At 49.6% G+C, this 27778-nt stretch overlaps 1 protein-coding gene across 1 annotated transcript in view; it reads left to right on the top strand.

The window, feature by feature from the left end:
* The window catches only part of COL15A1 (collagen type XV alpha 1 chain), a 103458-nt gene that overhangs the window by 8515 nt on the left and 67165 nt on the right, over nt 1-27778 (top strand). The window contains exons 3-4 of the mRNA XM_030829825.2: nt 24785-25332; nt 26699-26773. Of these exons, the coding sequence (XP_030685685.2) occupies nt 24785-25332; nt 26699-26773 (623 nt within the window). The remainder of the gene's footprint in view (nt 1-24784; nt 25333-26698; nt 26774-27778) is intronic.

The raw sequence follows: 27778 nt of genomic DNA, 5'->3' as shown, positions 1-27778 counted from the left end.
TCCCAGAAAGGAAAGGTCCTGTCCGTGGTCGCAAGACAGGTGAGAGGCAGAGCTGCCACTGGACCCCAGAACCCACGTCCTGGGTTCAGATCTCAGGTCTGTTGAGTGACCCGGGGCCAGTGACTTCTCTTATCCATGTTTTCCTTATCTGTAAATTGGGACAATAATTCCTACTATGAGGAGTAATAAGGGAAGCATAGGGCCTGTAATTGGTGACAAGTTCTGTACCTCTTTCCTTCCTGTTCCCGCGTCTCTGTGAGTTCCTTGAGGGCAGAAACCCTATGTTATTTATCCATGTTTCCTCAGCGTCTGACGTGGCACCAAATGGACACAATGAGTGTTTGAATACATTCATGAATGAATATTCGAAGCCTGGGGCTGTGGAGATCTTAGTGAAAACCTAGCATTAGGAACCCTGGACCATAGCAGAGTCTGTGTGAGCCTCCAGCTCTGCTGGAAGACCACCCCCAGCCATCCACTGTGATGATGGTGATGGTGATGATGATGACGGTGGTGCTAATGGTGGAGGGGCCAGAGCGGGTGGGAGCAGGGGCTGGGTGTAACAGATACGTCAGGGATGGAATACATTTCATGAAAGAAAAGTGAAGGTATGCCTTTCCAGTGCTGGAAAGTTATAACCATTGCATCCTGTAGAACAGAGAGTCCAAAAGCCGATGACAAACTACACCTAAATCCATGCAGTTTCAACAGCGTCACACAAAGAACCATCTGAAGTTAGGTGAGCCAGCTGCTTCCCCCCCTTCCAGCGGCACAGTCTTAGTGCCTGGCTTGTTCTGTCTTTGTTTTCAGCAAACAGGTTTGTCTCCTGGCCTCCATTCTCTCCACCCACCCCCTATACTGCAGCCACGGGAGTCTTCTAGCTTCTTGCCACTCAGGTGTGGTCCACCAACCAGCAATATCAGTATCACCTGGGAACTTAGTAGAAATGCAGAATCTCCAGTCCCACTCACAGACCCAATTTATCAGAATCTGCATGTTAACAAGCTCTCTGGTGATTCACATGCACGGTAAAGTTTGAGCAGCAGTGTAAAACCAGCTCTTATTATGTCACCCCCTGCCTTAGAACCTTTTGTCATCTTCCTGTGCTAACCAACCTTGGTAGGCAGAGTACTGGCCCTCCCACTGTGTCCACATCCTAATCCCCAGAACCTGTGGATATGTTAGGTTACCAGACTAAGGGGAATTAGGGTTGCAGATAGAATTAGTATTGATAATCATCTAACCTTCAAAAAGGGAGTGGATCCTGGGTTACCCAGGTGGGTTCAGTGTAATCACAAGCGTCCTTAAAAGTGGAAGAGGGAGGTGAGGTGAGAAGGACTTGACCAGTCTTTGCTGGTGTTGAAGATGGAGGAAGGGGCCACAAGCCAAAGGAATACATGCAGCCTCTAGAACCTGGAAAAAGAAAAAGAAAAGAAAAAGAATTTTTCCTCAAAGCTTCCAGAGAGGAGCACGATCTGCTTAATTTTTATCCAAGATCTGTGTTGGACTTCTGACCTACAGAACAGTAAGGTAATACATTTGTGTTGCTTTAAGTACTTAATTTGCAATAATTTATTACAGCAGCCATAGGAAATGATTTTAACATTCCTTAGCATGGCATTTGAGACCCTCTGAAGTCCTACCAGTGTGCTGTTTTGGCCTCATCTCCAAGAATATGCTTCCTCGTAGCCTGATCTCAAAGCTCACAGCCCCCAGGGTGGCTGGAATGTCAGGAGTGGGGCACCCTGCGAGTCCAAGCTAAGGTTATTCTCCCTGCACCCCCAGCACCTAGCCCCATGTCTGGCTCCGGCAGGTACTCAGTCAATGCTTGTTAAACAAATAACCCAGTGGAAGCCTGCTATATTCATTCAGGTCACCACCAGCCATGGTGGGGCCCCAGTACACTGGAGGCACTGGAGGGGCTCTACTTTGCTGTCCCCCTGCTCTTCTGTCTTGGGCAAATCACTGGCTCTCTTTGGGCCTCAGTTTTCTTATCTGGGAAATGAAGGGGTTGGACCAGGTGAATCCTAAAAGCACTGTTAGCGAGAACATTCTAGGATATCTGAATTCACTTCACCCAAACTTTGCGACGGTTGGGGGAGGTGATTCAACTCAGCAGCGCTCGGTCCAGTTCCCATCCTTCACTGACATCCTGTTCCATAGGTCAGGATACAGAACTGTGCCCAACGGCTGTGTGTATTTGGTACATAATGGAGACCACAGCTGCTCTCCTTCCCTGTCTAGTTAAAATGCCAAATTGCTCACTCTCCCACAGAAAGAAAAAGGGAGGGAAAAAAGAAAGCATTTCTCACTGCAGAGTTTTTCCACGTGACACATTTTCTAATTTTATTTCAGGCTTAACTGTCTAGAGTAGATGGTTTCATTTCAGTGTCTCCCCCCTCCCCTTTTATTAGAATATGAGCTTCCAGTTGAAGAAGTGGAATGGTTTTTCTTGTTTAATATTTGCAAGTGTGGGCTGCTATCAAACTACGGCTGAATGTCCTCATTTTCTCTGCTGAAGGAAGTGCTCTCAGGTGCACAGCACTAAGCTAGTGGTAGGATTCCTGGGGTCTGGACCCTCCATGGGAAGCTTGACCAAGTCACTTCTGTTCTTGGACTCAGATACTTAGTCTGTAAAGAAAGGAAAAGATTGGGTCACCACGGAGACTGTATGGACGATTGGAAGAACTGGTTGGTGAGCCCCATTTCTAAGAGTTGTTTTGTTTGAGACTTTATTGGAATTGTGTGCACCTAAATTTATATCTGCCATCAGCTTTGTCATCTCCGCACTGTCACTGCAGTGCATGGATTGGTTGAGAAATTTTTAGCACCTGGAAAGAGTGTTGTAGCTTTGTTTCGAAGAAACTGATTCCGCTCCTGCAAGGTCTGTTGCTTCCAATCTCTTCCTTTCATCCCTTTGCCCCACTGGGTTCAGGCCTGTGTCGTGCTCACTAAGGGACTGTCACAGCAGCTTCCTGTCCTGGCCAATAGGTCCTCCCATCTCTCTGTCCTCTAGTGCATCTTTTCACAGCAACCCGAGTGGCAGGTCCCATTATGTCACATGCCCTTAAAACCCTTCCCTGCTTTCCCTTACAGCACCTTAAATTCCACTCTCCTCGAGCTGGAGCTCAAGGCGTCTTCTCCCCTCCCAGCACTCCTGGTGCCCTGGCTCCAGCTACGGTGCCCTGGCTTCCAACTACGCTGAGCTCCACTTGTCTCTGAATTTACAAGTATGTTCCCTCCTCCTATCTTTGCTAGCGCTGCCCCACAGTCTGGAATACTCTCCCTGCTCTGTTGAAATCCTCTTTCTCCTTTATAGACTTGGTATTCAAAGTATGGTCCCTGTACCAGCAGCATCAACACCACTGGGGAGCTTGTTAGAAATGCAGGGTTCCCCGGTCCAGCCCCAGACCTGCTGCATCAGAATCTACACCTTACCTCGCCCCCTGGCTGATGGGAGTGAAACAGAAGTGAGGGGCGCGCCTTGTAGCGTGGTGGTCAAGTGCTGGGGCTAGGGGTTGGGCAGGGCTGGTTTGGTTCTAGGCTTTGCACGTACTAGCTGGTGACCTTGGACAATTTACTAGTCCTCTTCTAGCCTCAGTTTTCTTATCTGTAGAGTGGAGATGATAATAGTACTTATCTCAGAGTTCTTTGGATGAGTACATGGAGTCATGTCCCCAAAGCTCTTAGCACAGTGCCTGGCACACCACGATCTGTCAATGAAGGGTAATGGCCATGGTGACGAGGTTTAACCTCAGTGCTAACTGACATGGTTCCTAAACCCTCCTATGGCCTCCCTCAGCATTGCTTGTACCTGGTTTCTTCCATCAGAGTCACTTGCAAGCCCATCTACCTAAGGATGGGGAGAGCCGGGACAGTGCCATTCATTTTCAGGGTCCAGAATCATTGACCTTCCAGTGCAGGGAGACAAGCAAGCAAGGACTTTGCAAGTATGGGTGGGTGAGTTGGATAGAATTAATGCCAAAATTTCTAGGTATAAATGGTCATCCTGCCTGTCATAGCCTGGTAGGTTTTTCATTCACTCATTTGTTCACTCACTTTTATTTGATAAATATTTATTAACTGCTTACTGAGTGCAAGGCAGTGTGGTACATGCTGGCTATAAAATGATGAACAAGATAAGTGTGGTTCCCTTCCTCATGGAGCCTAGAATCTAATGGGGGACATAGACACTAAATAAAGGGTTGTAGAAAAAACCCTAAATGTCTATAAACAGTAAAAAGTGTTATGAAGAAGTGCAGGGAGCTATGAAAGCACATGCCTGGCCACTCTAATACTGTGGTGTCAGGAAAGTCTCCCCAAGTTGTGACCTTTAAGATGAGATCTGAGGTGTGAATAGATTTAGCCAGGAAAGGGGGTGGGGCTGGTGGGTTAAAAGAGGAGTGGAATGTTCCAGATAGAGGCAACAGGATGAGGATAGGATGGAAGCAGCTGCTGGTGTGGCCTGAGCAGTCAATTCTCTGAGCCTGGTAAAGGAGGGGAGGCTGGGATGGGACAGGACAGGATGGGATGGGGCTGAAGTGGGGGGTCTCCAGCATGAAAGCAGGACCTCCTTCCAGTAGCTGCTTTCCCGAGCCTGGCCCTGGGTGAGCATCTCGGCTTCCACTGCCCCTTGGGTCCTGCCCAGTGCTCATAGCCCAGGGTCCATGGGCTGAGAGCCTCTGGGTGCTCTTTCCTGCCCTGCTCTTGCCTCTACTTACCCGAGAGTTTATGGCTTCAGGGAGGGGCACAGTGTCTCCACCTCTGTGTTGCCCAAGAGAAGTGTATATGAGAGACTTGCAGTAGGATGATAGGGAAGCAGGGCTGAGTGAGAGCCTGGAGCAGAGTCTCTGGTCTTACCTTGGCCACCCAGAGCCTCCCAGGCCATCATAGCTGCCTGGCTGAGAGGTTGTGAAGGTCACACAAGAAAAGGATTCTAAGAATTGCCCTCTGCAGTTAGTCTCGGCTTTGAAAAGCTTCTTCCTGTCTGTGAAATGAAGGGGTTGGACCAGCTCTGAGGCTCATCCAGATCTTATATTATCTCTTCTGATTTCTCTCTCTGGATCTCTGTATTTAGAACGTGTATCCACAAGTACATGCAGAATTCTCTTGCCAGGGAACAGAGAGGTCTTGTGGGGGAATAACTTGGGTGGGAAGTCCTTAGGTGTTTTCACATGGGAAGCAATTCCTTTAGAGATGGTGGGAGATGGGTGATTCATTACCCACTCCTGTCCAGGCCATTCCTTTAGAGACCTGCTTCTCAAACTGGGTGTGCTCGTGGTCCTTGGCTGTGTGACAGCAGTGTGCAAAGCTACATTGTTTATTTCCTGCATCCATTTTACTCAGCGGTTGATAACTCAGGGAGTCCAGTAGCAACTGGAAAATAATTTAGAATATTTTTATGTTAAACAGCCCACAATTATTATGGAGTGCAAAACTTAAGTGCTTTTAAAGATAGGGCAGGAGGCTTTAATTAAATTTCCAAGCTCTGTGGGGCTCTGGCTAGACCCAGGCCTTCAGGTATAGGGTCCCCTCTCTCTAATGGTGATGCTTTAGTGGAGACGATGTTATATATAGATTTGAGGTCCCCAGTTGGTGGGGGAGGCTTGGAATTATGGTAGCGGGTACAAGAACCCGTTCTTGTATAAACGTTTCCTCCATCAATAGTTACCTAACGCACTTGTGTGTGGAAGGGACTACTTGACATGTTTGGTTTTTTGCTATGACAAGATGGAGGTCACTGCTCTCCATAGCGCTTGTACTAGAACTTTCAGATTCACAAGGGAAGGAACTTGTCTGTCACTGCTGGATCCCCAGCACCTAGAACAGTGGTACCACACAGCATGTGCTGAATAAATGCTAGCAGAATGAATAGATGTGTGTGTGTTGGTGGCCGTAAGAAACTTCCCTCCTCAATCTGCATTTACCTTTCCAGGAATAAGTGTGTGGGTGCACGAGCATGGGAAGGTTGGGTGGAATGTGAAAAATGCTGTTCATGCATATGCATGCGGTAGACTGGCCGGTCCCACTCAAGTTCAAGGTTTCTAAGAATCTCTTTGGAGGCAGCCTCCTACCCTGTGTGGTCCATGCTCCTTGTGGGAGAAGCACAGTTCACCATTCATGCACCTTGGGTAGCTGGGGCTCCTGAGCTCCCTTCTTAGGGTCTGTGGGTCCCCCAAATACCTCGCTCCCATCAAAACCCACCGGGGACCTTGAGGACCCAGAAAATGTTGGACTTTCAGGATCCTCTATTCTGGCTCTCCTAAATTACAGAGGGGGAGATGGAGGCTCAGAGAGAACAAGGGACGTGATGAGAGTCACACAGCCAGAATATAGAAGAACTGGATTTAGAATTGGGTTTTCTGATGTCCAGGTGGGTGGCATCACACCACCCTCAAATGCCCAAGTTTTGCTGCTGCTTGGGTGTAGACATGTGCGTCTGTCCCATCATCAGGGATGTGGGAGGAAAGACGGGGGACAGGAATTCACATACACTGAGGGTCTCTCCTGTGCCCGGCAGCGTATCGTTAGAGCTGAGCTTTGGAAACATCAGCTGGACTTCAAATCCCAATTCCTCCATTTATCAGCTGTGTGACCTGGGCAGATTGCTCAGAAGGAGGGTTGGTTCCCTATCTGGACAGGGGGTAGTGGAGGTCCCACCTCCCAGGCTGTGTGAGGCGCTCAGAGTAGAGCCCGAGAAGACAAGCCCTTGGTGGGGGAGAGCTCTCCCCGAAACCATGAACCGCACCCTGTGCACAACAGCGTCACTGGGGAGCTTTTAAAACATGTGGAGGCCTAGGCCTTTCCCCCAGAGGTCCTGATTGGGATGCAGCCGAGAATCAGACTTCTAAAGCCCTCAGGCGGTTTTTCTGCCCATCCAGGAACACAGTGCTAGAGCATACACGCCAGGAGGGCAGGGGACGCATCTGTCCTGTTCACCCGTGAATCTCCCACAGTGGCAGTGCCAGGCACCTGGTGGCTGGTGAATGAACGAATGAACGAACGGACAGATAAATAAGATGTGCTCAGCACCTGACATTACCCTGTACCACCACCCTGAGAGCTGGGTATTGTCATCTCTCTGTCCAGATAATGAAACTAGGCTCAGAGGAGTTAAGGAACTGGCACAAGGCTAGTAAGTGGATGAGGCCTGGCGTGCAGGTCTCTCTGGCACAGAATTACACGTCCTTCCCCTGCATCTGCTGGGCGAGGCTCGAGGCTCATCCTCCTCGGGTGCCCCCGAGGTCACCCTCAGTTTCAGGCCTCCAGTTAGGGGCATCTCCTGGTACGCACCTTGGAGGGTCTGGTTCCCTCTGCCATTACTCTGGAGGTGCTCTTCCTCCAGCTGACATTTGGAGGCCATCAAGCTGTACTTTCATCTAGATTAAACAAGAGTCAGCCTGTTTCAAAATATGACTTCAGGGTCACCATCTGTTCTGGCTGTTCCCTTAAACTCAAATCCCATCTCAGAGCCAAATGGGGCTCCAGCATCCCGCAGGGAGCAGGTCTCTGCACAGTGGAGCAGGAAAATCTGTAGAAAGGAGCAGTGTGTTTGATAACAGCTGTAGGACAAATTTCTTATGTCGTTCGTTTCCCCCTACTCCATGGCATCGAGTTGTTATATGTGAGCACCACAGGCCCCACTACGCATCCGTTCCTGTATTGGGTGCCTACTGTGTACCAAGCACTTCCCTGTGCCTCACCTTCTTAGGGCAGTGGGTGAGAGTGGCCTGGATAGTCGATAACTGTGGGAACACGATATGCTGGGCAAGTCACATTGTCAGTCTGGGCCTTAGTTTTCTCATCTTGGGGACACTGGACTGAAGTCCTTCCCAGCTCTGAAGGTCACCTCGAGTCTCCAGGCCTCTATCAGCCTGTTCAGTGTAGGCACGATTTCACAGCTCCTGCTGAGGCTGTGAACTCATTCTGCCAGCTGCTTCCCTGCCCTGGCTGAATTCATACAAGCTCATCTGTTGGGACGCCCTGGGCCATTCCCAGGGCAGCTTGATTTTGCCCAGGGCATCACATGACAAGTGCTGAGAGGCTGCAGGAAAATATGTCTCCTGCTGTTGCCAAACGACCGCCTTCGCTCCACATTCCAAATCGCCCAATTCCACCCTCTGCTTGGCAAGGGAAAGGAAGGGGCCCGACTGCAGGGGCAGCAGCTCGAGGTGAAGTAGTGATGCCTCCTAAAATGGTCAGCGGCAGCCTTCCTCAGAAACCTTTCAAGGCACCCCATTGCCTGTTGCATAAATTTTAGTCTCCTTGGCTTGACATTCAAGGCTCTCCCTAATCTGTTTCCAGTCTCTTGAGTGAAAAAGTGATTAAGAGTAGAAAGAGCTGGGAAGGACCTCAGATGACCCATGTGTGAGTCCCAACCACACCAGTCCAGCTCTGTGGCCTTGATCTCCTTCAGCCTTGGTCTGTTTATCTGCAAAATGGGAGAGCAATTGTTCCCACCTTACCAAATTGTCCTGAGAGTAAATGAGCTGATGTTGGCTTCACGCTTCTAACCTGGCTTCATAATTCTCTCCTTTCTGTGCTAATGTTGGAGGTTACCTAAGAGTCCCATTGCTCCCATCCCCCGGGACTACCCACTTACCCCTCAGTTTCCTAACTCCATAGGTTTGCTTATGCTCTGCTTGCTCTACCATGTTCACCTGTGCGGAGCCTTCCAGGCGCATCTCCATCACCCTGTCCTTCAGTTCAGGCACCTGTATCAGGGCTCTGTGTGTTGGTGTCTTGCCCTCCCTACTAGTCTGAGAGCTACTCGGGGACCAGAGCCCGAGTCTTCTTGATCTTCCAGAGTCCACCCCAGGCCCAAGTCCAGACAAGTGTGGCCACTGGATGCTGGTTGTGGGCAATGCCAGAACCCTGGACTGGGACCAGGATAGAGTGAAAGACAGGGAGGTCCACTCCTGCCTCGCCTTCCGAGATCCATCCTCCCCTTGTGGCTGCGTTTCTCTCGGGGCTGGCACAATGTAAGTTATGACTGAATTGCATGTGGTTAGCACCTCTAACTCTGTAAGAGATTTTATGGACCACGTGGTGTCAATCATGCGAAAGAACTCAAGAAATACCCAAGGACATGCCTTACTTAGAGACTTAGAAAGCTCCAGAATTACTCTTTCAAGCTCCTCCCACCATCAATGCCCCTCCCACCCCAATGCCTTACAACTTGGGGCTGGAGGTTGGAGGTGGGGGGATGCAGGAAGGAGCAAGAATCTTACCCTTCTTCTCCCAGGACCTCGAGGGCTGGCCTGTTCCGCCCCATCTTGCCCAGTGGCCCCAGCTCATGCTGTAGCCCCCAGATAGGCGACGAGCAGCCTCTCTGAGCTCTCCAGCCAAACCTCAAGAAGCTAATAGTATATCACGAGAAGGGGAAGCGTACGTTGCCCACAATCCCTACCCGGACCCTTGTTCCGGGAGGCAGCTAGAATGCACACTGAAGTCTAAGAGGCCAGTGTGTTTTAGAGCGGCACCCCCAGCTCAGTTTGGGGGGTGAGAGCCAAGGCAGGCATGTTTCAGAAGCCTGGTCATTCTGCACCCTCTTGCTTAAGGGTCAGCCAAAAGGATGGAAGATCGCAGCCCTCAGAAAAGTTAACATCAGGCCTCTGTTTGGCTATTAATATTATATTATACTTCAACAGTTGGATCAGATGAGAGCTAGGCTGTTAAGTGCATATTGAGCTAAATGGTGCTGGTGGGATCACTGTGACAAACAGCTGGCGTTCATTAGAGTTCTTTGTAATTGCTGAAAAAGACTATTGATTGTATGTATTGATGACAATAAATGTAATATGGTAAGACAGGCATACGGTCACTCTTCTCCAGAATCCATTAAGCTCATTCATTCACTCATGTGTGCATTATTCGTTCATTCATTCCTCCATCAATGCTCAATTTTTGCCTAACTCAGGCAAGCCCTGTGCTAGAGGGGTGAGGGTGAAGTTAGGAGATATAAACATGAAACAGATGATGCCTGACCCCCGAAGGGCTCACAGGCTGGTGGGAGACATAGGCAAATAAACAGATAATAACATAGAAGTGAGGAATTGGAGCTTCCTGGGAAACTTACCAAAGGAGGGTTTCTTGGCAAGATGGGGTGATCCATTTGCAGGCATTTAGAAAAAAATCAACCCTGAGGCCCAGCTTCCCAGTGTGGCTGGAGAGGACTTCCCCCAGGTAAGGGCAAGGGGAAGGTGGGGAGGCAAGGGAAGTAGCTATTGTTGCCCCTCCTGGAAGTGTGGCCTCCTCCGGCTTGGGACAGGCTTTCTCTGGGGAGCAGCTCCCTTGGCGGCCACAAGCTTCCTCCTGGCTGTAGAACCCTCGCAGACATGCCCAGGCCCCCTGGGCTGCACCTCCCAAGCCTCTCTGCATCCCACAGATCACCAACCTCCTTCCCCCAGCTGGGGCCACGTGGCTGCCTCTCCCTGTTGTCAATCGGTGGGATCTAGTCACTCAGGGGACTCGGCCTCCCATCAGCCTGTCTGGGAGGCAGCTCATTTGCTGTGGCTGTGCTGTGATCTGAGGGAAGCCCCATCACAGCTAGGGCCCTGCCTAACCCTGTGTCCATAGAGAATGGACCCAGGCTGGGTCCACATCTTGTCTCTGCCACTTACTACCTGTATGACCTCATCCCTCTGCATCTCAATCTCTTCATGTATAAAATACAGGTAATAATACCTTCCTCACTGGGTTATTGTGAGTATTAAACGAGTCAGTCCAGGCACCACACTTATAATAGGACTTGGCATACAGTAAGGGTTCAATGAATGTATTAGGTTTTTTGCCTGCTCTAACAAATTACCACAAACTGGTAAAGTTCTGGAGACCAGAAGTCCAACGTCAAGGTGTTGGCAGGGCTGCACTCCCGGTGGAGGCTCTAGGGGAGAATCTTTCTTTGCCTCTTCCAGCTCTGGGGGCTTTCAGTATTCCCTGATTCATGACTGCCTCACTCCAATCTCTGCCTCATAATCATGTCGCCTTCTCTTCTGTCAAATCTCCCCTGTGTCTTATAAGGACACTTGTCATTGGACTTAAGGCCCACCTGTATAATCCAGGATGGTCTCGTCATCTCAGGATCCTTAATTATATCTTCAAAAGACCCTTCTTCCAAATAAGGTCACGTTCACAGGCTCCAGGGATTAAGATATGGACGTATCATTTTAGAGGCCATCGTTCAACCCACTACAGCGAACATGGGCCATTATTATTATCGTTTAGTTGTTGTTTCTTCCAGCAGCTGCAGTTAGCCTGACCGTAGCGTCCTGCCCTGGGGTCAGGAGGGGGATGGAGTGGGAATGCTAAACCAATTTCCAGGTTCCAGCTCCTCTTGGTCAGCCCCATTTTATTCAAGCCATTCCCAGGCTGGGACAGGAAATTCTGCTTATGAAGTTCCACTGGCCACATTGTAGCATTTCCACATATTCAAATTTCACTAATCTGAGATAAACAGTCCTCTCAGGCCCCTACACCTGTTTGGAGCTCTCTGTCCATGTTAGTTGCTCCTTACACCTGAGCAGGCTATGCTTAACAAAGCATTTTCACATGCAGAACCACATTTGACCTTCACTGCAACTAAGCTGAAGGAGGTCATTTCACCCCATTTTGCAGGTGAGAAAACTGAGACCCAGAGGGAAAATTGCACAAACCTATCTTTCCTGGCAATTATAGACAACAGTTCAGGGGAAAGAAAAGAAGACTAATATCATTGATGATAATTGCAGTAACAACAACCACTGTGCTATATTGAATGTATGCTTTGCTAGGCCCTCTGCCTAGTATTTTACATCTGTTATCTCAAGTCATTCTCAAAAGTCTCTCCTGAAGTAGGTGGCATTATTCCTGTGTTATGGATGTAGACACCAAGGCTCAGAGAGATTAAGTGTCTTGTTCAAAGTTGCACAGCTTTTAAATGCTGAACTGGGATTTGAAGCCAGACCTGGCTGACTCTTTCTCCCTAATACTGTGCTGCTTGGAGATCCTTCTCTAGTTTGGAACATATGTCACGCTGGCCAAAATGAGAGCAGTGGCGGTCCAGTTCCCTCCCAGATCTGCTCAGAAGATGAAGCCCATGAGAGACTGTCTCTTGCTGGTGGCAAAGCTCCTTCCTGAGAGGCAGGTGCTGAGTGTTGATGCTCAGAGCAGTGGGGATCGGCAGCAGGGCAATGGGAAGAGGGAGGCAGACAGGCCCAAGGTCACCGAGGGCCGGGACAGTCAAGGTGTGCTCCCTGGAGTGGGGCAGCCTTGGGTTGAAGTGACATTCCTGGAGAGGAGAGGAACAGAGGGAGACTCAACTCCTTGCCTCAGACCTTTAAGGTTCATATCTTAAAATCGCCAGTTCTAGGACCTGATAGCTGTGTGCCCTCGGGCAAGTTATTTAACTTCTCTGTGCCTCTGTCCCCTCATCTGTCGACTGGGAACAGTAAGAGTGGGGTTGTTGTGGAGAGCTCCGGGGCTGTGAATCAGGATCACCTGGGAGGCTGGTGCCCAGGCCATGCCTGGACAAACTGAATCAACATCTCTGGGGGTGGGCCCCTGGCATAGATATTTTTTTAAAATCTCCCCGGTAATTCTGTGTAGCCAGGGTTGAGAACCACTGCTCGGCAGGTAAAGTACATGGCGCCCAGGACATGATAAGGGCTCACTACACACAAGCTATTGTTACACTTTCCTCATACATTCACAAAATTAACATTTATTGGGCACCTCCCTGTGCCAGGCTCTGCCAGGTGCCCATATCACCTGCAGTTCATACTTCTTGCTCAGCCATTTCTAGCACTGCTTCCAAGAGAATGAGTTAATTGGGTTCGATGCTGTGTGAAGACATGACCCAAATCTAATATTCTGAGAAGAAGGTTTTACTGATAAGGGCAGAATCCAGAAAATGTGCTGACATCAGAGAAACTGAAACCCTGTGTGTAGGAAGTGGAGCCGAAGATCTCCAGACCTTTAAAGAGGAAGCTAGAGAGAAAGAGTGGGCTGCAGACTCTCTGTGGGTCCCCAGGCAAACATCTGCCCCAGCAGTGCCCCCACTTCGACATCTGTAACGTGGAAGGGTTTCTCATGGGTGGCTTTATGTTGGGGGGGCTAGTTTTTAGCCACAGAATCCTTTTCAAACGAGGCTGTAATTGGAACCCAAAATATCAAGCAAATTAAGTCTGAGTTGCTTTGGTGTGAGTGTATGGATCAGGGTAGATGTGTGGGTGTGTGAATGTGTGAGAGAGTCTCCACGGATGATTTGTGTGTGGATGTGAGTGTGTGAAGGTGTCAGGGTGTGTTAGTATGGGATGAGAGTGGGGGAAGGTGTGTGTGGATATGTGTGCATATACGTGTGAGTGTGTGAACGTGTGTGTATGGATATCTGTATCAGGGTGTGCGTGAGTGTTCGTGGGAGTGTTGTGAATAGGTGAGAGTGTGTATGAGTGTGGTTTTACGAGCGTGAATCTGGATGGGTGTGTGTGTGTGCATGTGTGACTGTATCTGCATGTGTTAGGGAGCTGAGGGGCAGGCCTCCTTTAGCCTCCCCTCTCCTGCTGGTGGCCTCCTCTGTGCCCCTCCCTGCCCTCCTGCCATCCCTGGCCCTGGGGAAGAGTTGGGAACTGTCTGGTCATCTGCCCTGCCAGCATTGGTTCTGTGTCCCCTTGCAGCGCGGAGCCTGGCATATTCAGGAGATCCTGAAATTGCCCACTTCCAGCAGGTTGCCACCTGTTCCTCTCTGGTGCCCCTCACGTGCCCGGGGCAGGCCCCTTTTCCTCCAGGCCCGCTTCAGTGAGTTTGTGAGTTTTCCTTGCAGAGCCCCGGACTGAGTCCTCTGGAGCTGCTGCCGGGAGTGATGACTCACCGCAGTTGATGTCATCCCCAGGAGTCAAGGCCTCCATCACACTCAAAGAGTCTTTGTTCCCCAAATGGAAAAGGAAGGGCCATAAACTGAGAGGAGTTACTACAAAACCCTTCCCAGATGCCCGTGGCCCTCATGCCTGCCCACACCTGCTAGCCTTTACTGTACCACCTGGTGCACGGGGTCCCTGCAGTGGCTGTGAACCCAGGTTTGGGGAAGACAGTGAGGAAGGGGTCTGAAGACGCTCACCGCAGCAGCACAGCAAGACCCACTGCTTGCTTCCTGGGGCTTGCGTATGGCTCTTGCACTGGAGCCAATTCTGCCTAGCCGGGTGTGTGTGCGTGCGTGTGTGTGTGTGTGTGTGTGTGTGTGTGTGTGTGTTGCAGGGCCCGGTCACAGAATGAGGGACTCATGGCACTCTCTCCAGGCTCAGCTCCTCAGTGCCCTAGTCTCTGGGCCTACTTATCTGATTCTATTATTAATTCTGTAAAGGCTATAACAGTTGGAGGATGACTGTGAAGGGAACTGCAGAGACCATGAGGGTACCCGGCCCAGAGTCTGCCTAGTCTCTGGGTCCTGAGTGTTCCTGGCCCATCGTGTTGTCCATTCTCGTGGTGACTCTGGGAGGCAGCTTTCATTGCTGCCCCACTGTACAAATTAGTTCACAGCTCAGAGAAGCGAATTGGCTTGCCCAAGGTCACACCCCAGTTAGCGGTAGATCCAGGGCTCAAGTCCAGATCGTTCTGCTACCAAACCCCAGGAGGTTAACCCTTACCTGTGGCTGCCAACCAGGAGAGGGCATCAGACTCACCCAGGCCAGACTCTGGAAGACTCTGATTCCATAGGGCCAGGCAGGAGGGGCAGACCTCTGTCTTTTTAAAAGCTCCCTGGGTGACTCTGACGTGTGGCTAGGACGGCAACCTTCATAAAACATTATACTGCCTAGTCAGATTTGAATCCTGACTGCAATTGCTTATTATCTTCATGGCCGTGGGGCAGTAATTAACTTTTCCAAGCCTCAGTTTTCTATCTTGTAAAATGGGGATAATAATATTATCTCCTTCATAAAGAATCAAGGGTGAAGGTGAAATGATTGGTGGAAAGCTCTTCAAATAGTGCCTGTCTCGCAGCAAGCCCACAGTAAATCTTAGCCACAGATGTTATTGTTTCTTGTCATCCATTCATAGGTCACCCTTGCCAGACTCCGTGCTGGTGCCAGGGACTGCGAGCTGAGTCTGCGTGATCCATGTCTAGGCATATCAGGGAAGGAAGGGAGCTAACCACCAGAATGCAGGGATGAGGGTGTAGCGGTGGAGGGATGGACGGGGACTGTGGAAACACAGAGGGAGAGCCGAGGGGGAAGCTCAGGAGGCAGTGGGCTGTAATAGGTTGGCTTCCGCACTGGGGTTTCAGGTGAGTTACTTCTGCTCTCTGGGGCTTGATTCCCTTTGCCAAATGAGAGTATGAGCCCCACCTTCCCTCTCTCCCCCCTGGAGAGGGAACAGGTGAGAGGATGCTTCGAAACCAGAGAGGGTGCTGGTGGGTGCAGACTTCTTCCTGCTGGGGCACCCAGCTGGGCCCAGCTCCTTCCAGCTGCTAGGCAGGGTAACCAAGCTGCAGGGCCCACACCTTGCCAGGACTCTGACCACCTCCAGGCCCCTTCAAAACCATCGTTTTCTCACTTGAGGTCAGAGGCCTGAAAGAAAGAGAGAGAGGAGAGCTCATACAGTAACTTCATTGAGCAGGAAAATTCCTGCGCTATATATGAAAACCGGAAAAGGGAAAGAGGCGTTCTAAGGTTACATGTAGAAAAATGCTCTTCTGTAATTCAGAAAAATGAGGTCTTTGATTGTTGGCAAGCCCAGGTCTTCCTTCTAAGTTGATCCAGGATTTTTTCCCTGGCAGCGAAACAGTTCTTTTTTCTAAGAAATGCATTGGGTGGTAGGTTTTTCTAAGAACCTCTTGCATCTTTGCTGGGTGTGGATTGAGCCCCTGCAGGAGGAATTCTGCTGCGTCCATTTTCCTCGGGAAGGGAGTCAGGTAGATCTGGGCGCCTTCAGGGACTCCAGCCCGGGTGCGGTGATGTTTCCTCACAGGCAGAGTTATGACATTTTCCTGGGCACAGTGCTCCCCACCTCCGGCCAGGCCACACTGTCCAAAGATGAGGACATCTGTAGGGGGAGAGCTGGATTTGTGCTGGTCCCCATTGGAGTCATTCCTTCCAGGCCTGAAGGCTGTGGGCTGAAGGAACCGGCAGTTAAGGGTGGTTAGAGAAACTGGAAAACAGATGGGAGATGAGGATGCAAAACTGAAGACATTCAGACCTGGCAAGGGCCTTTGGAAACCATCTGATGCAGGCCTCTCATTTCATGGACGAGGAAACTGAGGCTCAGAGAGAAGGGACTGCTCGAGATCATACGCTGCATTGGTGGCAGAATCTGCCTCCCAGGCTGGGCCCTGTCCACCATTCCATGCAGTGTCTGAGAGGCCATGGTGTGGAAGTCCAGAGGGCAGAGTTAGGCCCAGCCAGGAAGGTGGGAGCTACAGGAGGACATGCCTTAGCTTACTGGGAGAAAGAAGACTTAGAATTGCCCAGCAGTGGCCAGGGTTGTCCTGGGGCCGTTGAGCTCCTGGACAGTGTAGATGTGCAAGCAGAAACCAGATAGACTTTGGCGTGGAGGGATGTGGCAGAGGAAACTCCTTCTCCAAATGGTGAGCAGTCTTTCTGCATAGAGTCTGTGGCTTGGTGAACTCCCAGCAGGCAACAAAGGAGGCACTGGGGACCTCCTCTCTCCCAAGGGGTGAGTGCAGGGAAATCCAGGGGAGAAGGGGCCCTGCTGGGGTCCCAAGGGCAGTCATCCCCACTTTACCTACACACTTAGCCTGCTGGCTCCATCAGGGTTGGAACACCTGGACTCCCTGAGCCCTGCCCCCAGTGGGAGCAAGAGGAATCAGTGAGTCCCCGTTTAAGCTGACTGAAGTGTTCTGTAGTCTTCACAACGGCAAGTGGAAATGGGATGTGGGGAAGGGACACCTTTTGCTTTCCCAGGCAGCCGGTGTAGGAAAGGGGTAGAGGATGGGAGGGAGGCACCAGGGTTCTAGGCCTGGCTTGTTCACAGCTCCCCACTGACCTCAGACCTGCTCTCTTGGGTCACTTCCAGACCTGACTGTGATTCTGGCACAGGTGGTGACCCTCGCAGCTGCAGCCCAGGAAGCCTTCCTTGGGTTTCATGGATGCAGTTCTCCGTGTGGCCGCCAGGGGCCGCTGCTGTGCACGTTCCTGGAGTGTCCTCAGCCACCCTGTCTGGCTTCTCTGCAACCCTCTTTGACCTAGAGCCAGAGGAATGCTCCTTAGTCCCTTGGGGCTTTAAATGCTAACAAGCGCAGAGCGCTGGGCTCAGGTCCCAGATAATCATCTGTGAGATGGAGCTTTGCAAAGCCAGATACAGTTCCCTGAGGAGGCAAGGCTCCAGAGCCCAGGCTAGCCCAGGCTAGCCCCAGGCACTGCCTCAGGACCCCACAGATGGAAGGGCTGAACCAGCCCATTACATAGAAGGAGAAACTGAGACCTGCCTGGGGAGGAGAGATGTCAGCTGTCCTGGAGAGGAGGAGAGGGAAGGGTTCCAGTTCTTCACCTCCTCTGGCCAGGTCACTGTCATCTCTGTGGAAGGAAAACCTGCCCTGTTTGTTTCTTCAGCACTAGGATTCTGCCCTGGTTTCCATGGAAACTGGCTTTGGACCCCTGGGAGGAAAGTTGCACCATGTGGCGACTGTTCACATTTTCCTCTGCCCAGTCCGCCTCTAAAGCCGTCTGATTCCCTTCCCTGTGCCCTCGGGAGGGGCTGCACCAAAGTTGTGCTTAGGAGCCCAAACCAAAGACTTGAGGAAAGTGAGGCCCAGTGGCATCTCTCTATTTCCTTTCCTCAGGCCACAATGCCAAGGGTCTGCTCTCTGCCAAGCCCTGATGTGGGTATTTGAAGGAGGGAGTCATGACTATGGCTCTGTGTATAGGGTGGGAGAGGAGCTCCAGTGTCTTGGGGTGCAGCTGAGTGAGCTTAGAAAGATTTGGCTGTGAGAAGATACGGGAGGATGTTACCGATAGAAGGAACAGCCTGAGCAAAGACGGGGACAGGAAAAGGGAGCGAATGAAGCAGTGAAGCAAAAGGTGTCTTGAGTGGAATTTCAACTTGATCCTGAGGGCGCTGGGGAGCCATTGAAGGCTCTGGAGCTTGTGAGTAGCATGAGTGGAAGACTGCTAACTGAGACACCTAGATCATGAGCTTCTTGAGAGCCTACATTCTAGGTTCAGCTCCATATCCCCAGCTGCACATAAGGTATGAGGTGGGGGCTTTATGAATGTTATCAAATTCATGAACTGGAAAAGTGGGTTGAAGAACCTCCATTGGAAATGAAGCTATCCCTATGCATTAATGAAGTGAAAGATTAAGACTGAGGTCAGATGTCCTATGAGATAAGTAGTTATCTGTGGCGAAGTGTGGCCACCTCCCACAAAGGGCCCCGAGGTTCCTGAGGCCAGAGAATTATGCAGTCAGTCCCCCATTAGCACTGCCCCCTCCAGTCTTGCCCCTCAAGGATGGTGAGCTGTCTTCCCACCAGCTGTGGTCTCCACCCCTAGCTTCCCACCCAGCACAGAGCCATCCTAGGACAAGTGTATGGACCAAGTTGCTGGGCCTGTTTGTCTTGGCTCCCTGGCTTCTCTCCCCTCCCTGGTGGCTGCCTGAGCAGGTGGCCTTCCTGCTGGAGGCCAAGGAGAAATGAGCCAGCAGGCCCAGGCGCAGCCCTGAGCATGGGTCACTCCAGGCCAGGGGTCGCTCCCTGCCACGCCACGCTGTGGGACCATGCGTGTGGAGGGAGTGGTGGTTGCTGAGAGCATGGCTGGGCCGACTTGGACTTCCTCTAGATTGTGGCTTGGCTCCCCCTGTGGCCGACCCAGTGGAAGCAAGGCCTGTTGCCTGATGCCTGCACGCCGGTCCTGTCTCATGGCTGAGGTCTGGGCAGCGGGGGGGGGGGGGGGGGGGGGGGGGGGGGGGTGCGGGGGGGGTAGGATTAGGAAATGATCTCTTTGCAGACTTTGCTTTTTGCTAAGCTTATACCTTTGAATCAAACAGAAGACCAATTTCTACCATTTGTTGAGCACTTGCACTTTTCCTCCATCATCTCATTTGGTCTCCATGTGTGAGATGGGTGGGATGTCCCCTCGTCAGCAGTAAGTTATCTGCCCAAAAGCTGCCCGCTTCGTAATTGGCAAAGGCTGGATCTGAATCCAACACCAAGGTAGTTCTCCTCTGCAGGCTGCCTTTTTTGCCCACTGTCCGGCTGGCCAACCAGTGGTCTGTGCCTGGCAGGGCTGAGGCAGCTTAGGGGTCATGGGAGGGATACCAGTTCCGGGTCATCTGTCATTCCAAGTCACCCCTAAGGCAGAATCACACCTCCCCTCTGTCTATCCTTGCTTCACTGCTCCATCTACTGCTTTCTGGCTGTGTCTCCTCATCCTGGAACTCTCTCCTTGACCACCCATTTCCCTGTCTATAAGATAAGGAGATTGGATAGATTGGTGATTTTTTTTTTTTTCCCAAACCAGAATCCTCCTGGAACTAAGAATTCCCAGAATGGCCACATGGAAGCCTGGGCTTTACTGGCCATGGCAGCACTGGGCTGGTTTAAGCAGGTTTCTGGGTGGGAACCTCTCAGCCCCTGTCCTTGGGTACCCTGGAACCCCAGCTGTTCCTTGAACTCTCAGGACACCACTTAGAAACAAGCCGCTGGATGAGAGGCCCTGGTCATTCACTCCCTGTGGAACCACACATTCTACAAACCTGGAGTATCCCACCAGAGAGGGACTTCTCCTCCTGTTCTCAGTAGGAGAGAGAGAGGAGCTAGAGGAAAAGCTTTCACTGGATTAAATGGAGAAGAAAGCGAAGCTATCAGCAGGGTACTCATGGTTTTGTTTGTTTTTATCTTTAAACTGTGGAGAGGAGGAAAGAAATCTCAGTGGGTTGCTTGCTTTTCTATTTCTTTTCTTTTCACTTTTTCTTCTTTCTATAGAGATGGGCTGTATTTGAGTGAGGAGAAACATGAAGAAAAGGTTTTATACTTTCTAAAAGGGGATGTAGGGTGTTAACATCTTTAAAAATATGTAAATGTCTTTATTTTTCACATCATGTACTTGGGGTAAAATTCAAAAAGTAGAAAAGAGTATCCAGTGAAAACAAAGTCTCCTGTCGTCTCCCAGCCACCAACACTGTTCCTTGGAGACAATCTCTGGTCCCAGTTTCTGGTGTATCTTTCTAGATGTATTTAATATATATATTAAAATATATTTTATATATTTATGTATTAATATATGTATTTTCAACTGATAGCAATTCTATTCTGCACCTTGTCTTTCTTATATGTTTGTTTCTAGTTAATACATCTTGTTTCATATTAAAACCTAAGGAACCATACCTTTTTAAAGGCTGCATTGTATTTCGTTGTATGGGTATATCAAAAGTTACTTTTTTTTTTTTTAGAAATTTATATATTTATTTGTGGCTGTGTTGGGTCTTTGTTGCTGCACGTGGGCTTTCTCTAGTTGCGGCGAGCGGAGGCTACTCTTCGTTGCGGTGCGCGGGCTTCTCATTGTGGTGGCTTCTCTCATTGCGGAGCACGGGCTCTAGGTACACAAGCTTCAGTAGTTGTGGCTCGCGGGCTTCAGTAGTTGTGGCTCACAGGCTCTAGAGCGCAGGCTCAGTAGTTGTGGTGCACGGACTTAGTTGCTCCATGGCATGTGGGATCTTTCCGGACCAGGGCTCGAACCCGTGTCCCCTGCATTGGCAGGTGGATCCTTAACCAATGTGCCTCCAGGGAAGTCCCAAAAGTTATTATTTATTTAACCATTCCGCAAGAATTCCAAGACAGAATGGTTTAGATACATTTAGATACATTTTAAACAATACTGCAGTGGATATTCTTGCAAGTGCTTTATATGTCACATTTGTAACTGTATCTGTTCTAAAAATTCATAGATGTATAACTGCTGGGTCAAAGAGTACATATGCACTTTTACTTTTGATAAATATCGTCAAAGTGCCCCTCCTACAGTTGTTGTGCCAGTTTACAGTCCCACCAGCGATGCATGCGATGGCCTGTTTCCTCAAACTCTTGCTAAACAGAATATTATCCAACATTCTGATCTTTGCCAATCTGATAGGGAAAATGGTATCTTCATAATCTTACTTGTTATCTCTCTTGTTCTGAATGAGGTTGAGTATTGTTTCATATGTTGAAGAGCCATTTTTTTTTCTTTTACTGTGGAAAGAATTTCCTGTTCTTTGCCCATTTTTCTGTTGGATTTTTGGCCTCCTGCTTATTCGTTTGTTTTGTGTATTAGCGTAATTCATCTGTTGCCTGTGATATATGTAGCAAATATTTTTGTCCAGGTTGGGATTTTATTTGACACTGTGGGGATTTATTTTTGCTATGCAGAACTTTAAAAATTTATGTGTTGTTAAATTTAATGAAATTTATAAATCTTGTTATTTTTGCCTTCTGGGGTTTGTCATACTTTAGTTTCTGTTTTATTGCAAGTTGCAAACTGGACAGAAAAAGCATTGGATTGAGAATCAGATCTGCTTTTAGCCACCAGATCCCTTCCCTCCTTTAACCTCAATTTTGCCTTCTTTCTGTAAACTGAAGGGGTTGGACTTCATTCATTTATTTGTTCATCTTTTCATGCATTCATTCGTCAGCACTGAGCTGGATACTGGGAACACAGAGATAAATGGTGTGGTCCACGTTCTTGTGGTACAATGGGGAGAGAGACAAGTGACCCAACAGGGACCTGCAGTGTGCTGGGAGTGGAAGTGGAAGACCTCAGTATATATTGAGGCGGCATCTGATGCGGGCCTGGAAGGAGATGTAGGTCAGGAGGTGAAACAAGAGATTTCATGGGAGGGAGTCTTGGAGAATGAGGAGTTAGTTATTCTGGTAAAAATAACTGGTGGGGTGAGGTGGGGTGGTGGCAGAGGGAAGAGCATTTGACAAGGAGGGAAGGGGACCTGTGATGGCCTGAGGCACTGGAGGGAGGGCGTCGGGAGTGCTGGGTAGTCAGAGTGCGGCTGGGTCTAGACCACAAAGGCCTCTCCAGCCAGGTGCCCAGGCTGCCGCGGACCCTGAGAGCACAGATGGCCAGAGAAGCCTTCTCAACATGATCAGATTTGCCCTTTGTTGAGGATGGGACAATCGTTTTCATTTGAGTGTTGTGAAATATTTTCCATGGCATTTTTATAAAGAATACTACAAGGAATACTTTTGAATATCATCTAGTTTAAGAAATAAAAGGCTTCCCTGGTGGCGCAGTGGTTGAGAGTCCGCCTGCCGATGCAGGGGACACGGTTTGTGCCCCGGTCCGGGAGGATCCCCCATACCGCGGAGCGGCTGGGCCTGTGAGCCATGGCCGCTGAGCCTGCACGTCCGGAGCCTGTGCTCCGCAAAGAGAGAGGCCACAGCAGTGAGAGGCCCGCGTACCACACACACACACAAAAGAAATAAACATCATCACTGTAGTTGAAAAGCCCCGTGGACCACTCCCCAAATCTCATCTCTCTACCTCCTCTAAATGTTGGCAAGAACATGCTTCTGGTGGACATGTAAAATGGCACAGTTGCATCTTAATGATAGTTAAGATAATAATTGCATCCAAAAAGAAATGATAATTATGGTATATAATGTAGGTGTTAGCTAATGCTAGGGAAGTAATCATACTGCAATACATAATATAAGTATCATATCAACACTTTGTTCACCTTAAACTTACACAATATTACATGTCTGTTATATCTCAATTTTTTAAAAATGGCACAGTTGCTTAAGAGAACAATTTAGCCACACTCAGTGAAGTTGCAGATGCATATACCCATATCATCCAATAATTCTACCCTAAGTGGTGGAATTACCTGCACAGGTAAGCACAAGGAGATGTGTATAAGAAAGTCCATAGTAGTAGTGGTTGTAATAGTGATGGTAACCTCACTCATCAGCAGAAATGTGAACTAATCCATAGTGGCTTATGTATACCTAGAGTACTGCTGTGAAAATATGAGACCTGGAACCACACGTCTCAACAGGGATAAATCTCAAAAATACAGCATTGAGTGGAAAATAAAAAAGTTCCAGAATACATGCAGCATGCCAACATTTATATGAGGTTAGTAGACAGGCACAGCAGTGCTGCATTCTGTTAGAGACATATAGTCATGTAGTAAACACACAAAGGCATGCATGGGGATAATAAACACCAGACCCCCAGAGTGGCTGCCTCTGGGGCATAGGCAGGGAGAATAGGATCAGAGAGTCCATGAGAGCTTCAGCTGAGTTGATACTTTCTTTCTTAAGTGGAGTGGTGGGCCCATGCCTGTTCCTCATGTTATTCTTGTTCTAAAAATGTTAATAATATATTTTATTTAGCCCAGAATTTCCCCAAATTATCATCTCAACATGAAATCAATCTAAACATATTAAACAAAATGAATATCTTACATTCCTTTTTTCAAGCATTCCTTTTTCAAAATCCAGTTTGCATCTGTTGTCCCGCCTGCAGAGCTCCTGCCCACCTCTCTCTGGGACCTGCCTTCCTATCTCATCACCGCAGGTGCACAGGGGTGCACGTCACTGCAAGCCAGCCTGCAGCCTTCTCCCAGGGGACAGTGGTTGGGTGGACCAAGGCTCATGAACCTGGGGTCCTTTCCAGGCCACCACAATGGAGGCCTATTATTTCTCCCCCCAAGGGGTAGTGGTTAAGAACACACCTCATTAGTGGGATGCTCTCCTGAGGGGCTTACCTTGGGCAAATTTCTTACCTTCTCTAAGTTTTCTCTGGGGTAGAATGGGGATAATAGTACCTACCCTCATGGAGTTGTTGTGAGGAGTAAATGAGCTAGCTAATGTATGTGAAGAGATGAGAGCCTGGTAAGAGTGAGAGCCCGGGGAATGCGGGTGATGCTGACCATGATGACGACAGTGACAAAGGGCGATGACGATGATACGGATTTCAGTTGTCCTAAGGTCTGAGAACACTTGGTTTTGTCCCTGCTTTTTTCCCCACACCCTGAGGCACTTAAACAGTAGACCTCATTCAAAATAAAACAAAACAAAATAAACCTATCCACTTTTTTAAAAATTAATTAATTTATTTATTTGGCTGCGTCAGGTCTTCGTTGCTGTGCATGGGCTTTTCTCTAGTTGCGGCGAGTGTCGTTTTGGTGTGTGGGCTTCTCATTGCGGTGGCTTCTCTTGTTCGCGGAGCACGGGCTCTAGGCAAGCGGGCTCAGTTGTTGTGGCTCGCGGGGTTAGTTGCTCCGCGGCATGTGGGATCTTCCCGAACCAGGGCTCGAACCTGTGTCCCCTGCATTGGCAGGTGGATTCTTAACCACTGTGCCACCAGGGAAGTCCCAAACCTATCCTCTTTTAAAGAAAGAAATGGGGAAAAAGATCCTTAAGTTGATGGGGGAACACTGTAGGGATATTCTAGGAATATTTTTAAATGTTTTCCAAACTGCTAATCATGACTTGTTCATGGGTAATGATATCAATTCAGTAGGTTGTTTCCATCATGTTTTTAATAAAACAAAAGAGAAAAAGAATTGTTAAACAGAAAGGAAAATATCATAGTGCCTGGTAAGTATTAAAAGTAAATAATGTTTTATGAAACATCTGTTTCGCTGTTACAGATATATATTTGTCTAAACGTGCATATTGGGTGGCCATGTAAATGCATTTCTTATTGTCGGTCGTTGTCAAAAAAGTTTGAAAAACAATAATTAAGACACAACAGTGGGGTTCCTGAAGGATCCCATTTCATTCCTGAATTTATGTCTTCCTCATTTCCAAGCGTAGTCGAATATATATGTGAAGCATGGCCTTCTCTCTCCCTCCCTGCAGAATTGGCTTCCCGGGGCCACCTGGACCTCACGGAGCTCATCGGCGTCCCGCTGCCCTCGTCCGTGTCCTTTGTCACTGGCTATGGTGGCTTCCCGGCCTACAGTTTCGGGCCTGGTGCCAACGTCGGCCGCCCGGCCAGGACCCTCATCCCACCCACCTTCTTCAGGGACTTTGCCATCAGCGTGATGGCGAAGCCCAGCAGTGCCCGAGGCGGCGTGCTCTTTGCTATCACAGATGCCTTCCAGAAGGTCATCTACCTGGGCCTGCGGCTCTCAGGAGTGGAGGACGGCAGCCAGCGGGTCATCCTGTACTATACGGAGCCCGGCTCCAAGGTGTCCCACGAGGCTGCCGCCTTCCCGGTGCCCGTGATGACCCACAGGTGGAACCGCTTTGCCATGGTTGTCCAGGGCGAGGAAGTGACCCTCCTTGTGGACTGCGAAGAATACAGCCACGTCCCCTTCCCGAGGTCCTCCCGGGTCTTGGCCTTCGAGCCCAGCGCGGGAATCTTCGTCGGCAATGCAGGAGCCACAGGGCTGGAGAGATTCACTGTGAGTCCGAGCCCTGCAGATCAGGGGGGCCTCTGGACACCGTGCGACAAACACAAGCAACTATTCTTGTTTTTATCTTATTCTTATGTCCTCAAAGAGGCATGTATGCTGGTGGGAGAAAGCTAGGCCCAGAACACAAAACCTAGATTCCAGCGCTGAGTTTTCAGTGTAGCTTGATGATTTTAGACAGTATCTGGATTCTCTGATCTTCTCTGTGTTCTCTTATCTATAAGTAGGGATAAGAAAACCTAGGCCACAGGGTTGTGGAGTCATGTGAGCTAGCCTGTGTGAAAGCACTTTGTATGTTTTAAGCCATTATAGAAAGGGTAAGGTTTGTTAGATCCTTCAGTGATTTTATCTTTGGAAAAGGGTGGCAGTTGCATGTAATTTCTACAAAGGTGGAATAGCTGGGATGCCAGAGTGTGAGGTAGTTTCTCTCTCTCCTTTTGGATAATGCGACTTGAAAAAAATACCGGAAAACTGATTTTGCTGTCAAAATGTTTTTTTTGTTTTTTGCGGTACACGGGCCTCTCACTGTTGTGGCCTCTCCCATTGCGGAGCACAGGCTCCGGACGCTCAGGCTCAGCGGCCATGGCTCACGGGCCCAGCCGCTCCGCGGCATGTGGGATCTTCCCGGACCGGGGCACGAACCCGTGTCCCCTGCATCGGCAGGCGGACTCTCCACCACCGCCACCAGGGAAGCCCAAAATGTTTTTTATGAATAAGCCATTCTAAAGCAGATCCCTAAGTTACTGTAGTTATTCATTTAGTCAGCACTATTCTTACTGATACCTTCCCAACTGATTCAGGACAGGCCTGTGGCCTGGGGTTTGGGTTTATCTGTAGGACAGTGGAAGATGGATTTTAAGAAGTTAAAAACCGATGAATAATTTTGAAACGCTTGCTTGGGGATAGTCATGGAGAACGGGCTGTCAGGTGTGGAGAGGGGAGGCAGAGTGGAAGCAGGGAGGTTGGTGGACACCTACTCTGGGGACAGTTCCTTCCAGCTGGGAAGCATTGAGCCATGGGGGAGAGACACTTTCTGGTGCGGGAGGCGTGCATTTTAGGGCTCGTTGTTGACAAGCTGGGGACCTGGGGACCAGTTAGGAGGCTGCTGTTAGTCTACGCTTTGAACACCATGCTCTCCAAGGACCTCTCTAGTTAGTGGGGCTCATAGTACATTGGCCCAAGGAGCATGCCCCTGAATGAGAACAGGTCTGGAGGTGGCTTGGTTTCCTTGTCACGGCTCTGGGCGGCACTCCTCACACCTGTCCTTTCACGGCTTCTTCTCTGTTACAAAAAAGTCATGTTTCCCACGGCTGCTTGTGCTGTAGACGTGGCCTCTGACCCCTCTGCTTTTCCCTAGGGGTCTATACAGCAGCTTACCATCCACCGTGACCCCAGGACTCCCGAGGAGCTGTGTGAAGCTGAAGAATCCTCGGTGAGCCCCTACCTCCCCCCGGCAGCCAGAGAAGCTGGCGCCCAGGCAATTTTTCATTCCCAACGTCATGGAGTCTCTGAAATCTCTCATCTTGGCAAGCACTGCATCAAGTCCTATTTTGGGCTTTTTGGCTTTATTATTATTTTTAAGAACTTCAGCCATGTCTTTGGTGTGTGTGGGGGAGGAGTTGCGTTTCTTCTAAGGTGTTAGGTTCTTCCGTGGCCGTGCCAGTCAATGGCGTGGTTTCCAGACTTCCTGCCAAGAAAGGGTGTCAGGATTCTAAAATCAAAGTAAAAACTCAAAGACATTCTGGGTGTAAATTCTTATAAAAGCAAAACTAAATTTAGCTTTTATGCTTGGCAAATGAATCAGTTCCTCAGCTGGGGGGCAGTGGTGGTGGGCAGGGGACAAAAGATGGGTCCTTTCCCCCCTCCTTCCCTCCCTCCCCCCCCCCCCACCAGAATTGACTGAGCACCTGCAAGGTGACAGACCTGGGGAGATGCTGGAGATAAAGGGATGAACTGGGAACTGTCTCTATCCTCCAGATGCTCACACACACCCAAACTGCAGTGACAGAGCTGAGTGTGAGTGGCCCTCAGACCCAAATTCTAGAGGTCAGGTAGGACAGGAAGGTGGGGGAGGAGCAGTGGGAAGCCGGTCAGGCCGGAGCTGATGCCTGACCGGTGACAGGCAAGTGTCATCCAGATGAAGAAGAGGTGTTCCCGGCAGAAGCCATGGCAATAATGCAGGAAAGGCAGAGATGGGCAGAGCGTGGCGTATTCCTAGAGCTTCTGCCCCTCTTTGGGTGGTGTCAGCCCCAAAGCTAAAATAAGCTGATTTTATTCATTTAGTAAAAACTGCTGCCAGTGTCGTTGGAAAGTCCCTCCAAGGTGGAACTTGGATCTGTGAGAATGTTTGCTCTCCTTGAGGCTGTGATCCCAGCCTGGCGTTCGCATGACGCTGAAAGAAGGGAAGCTTTGTGTGTATTTATTCCTTCATCTCCGT

Source organism: Globicephala melas, chromosome 6 (assembly GCF_963455315.2).
Source record: "Globicephala melas chromosome 6, mGloMel1.2, whole genome shotgun sequence".
NCBI classification, from domain to species: domain Eukaryota; kingdom Metazoa; phylum Chordata; class Mammalia; order Artiodactyla; family Delphinidae; genus Globicephala; species Globicephala melas.
This window is presented reverse-complemented; position numbering and strand designations above follow the sequence as displayed.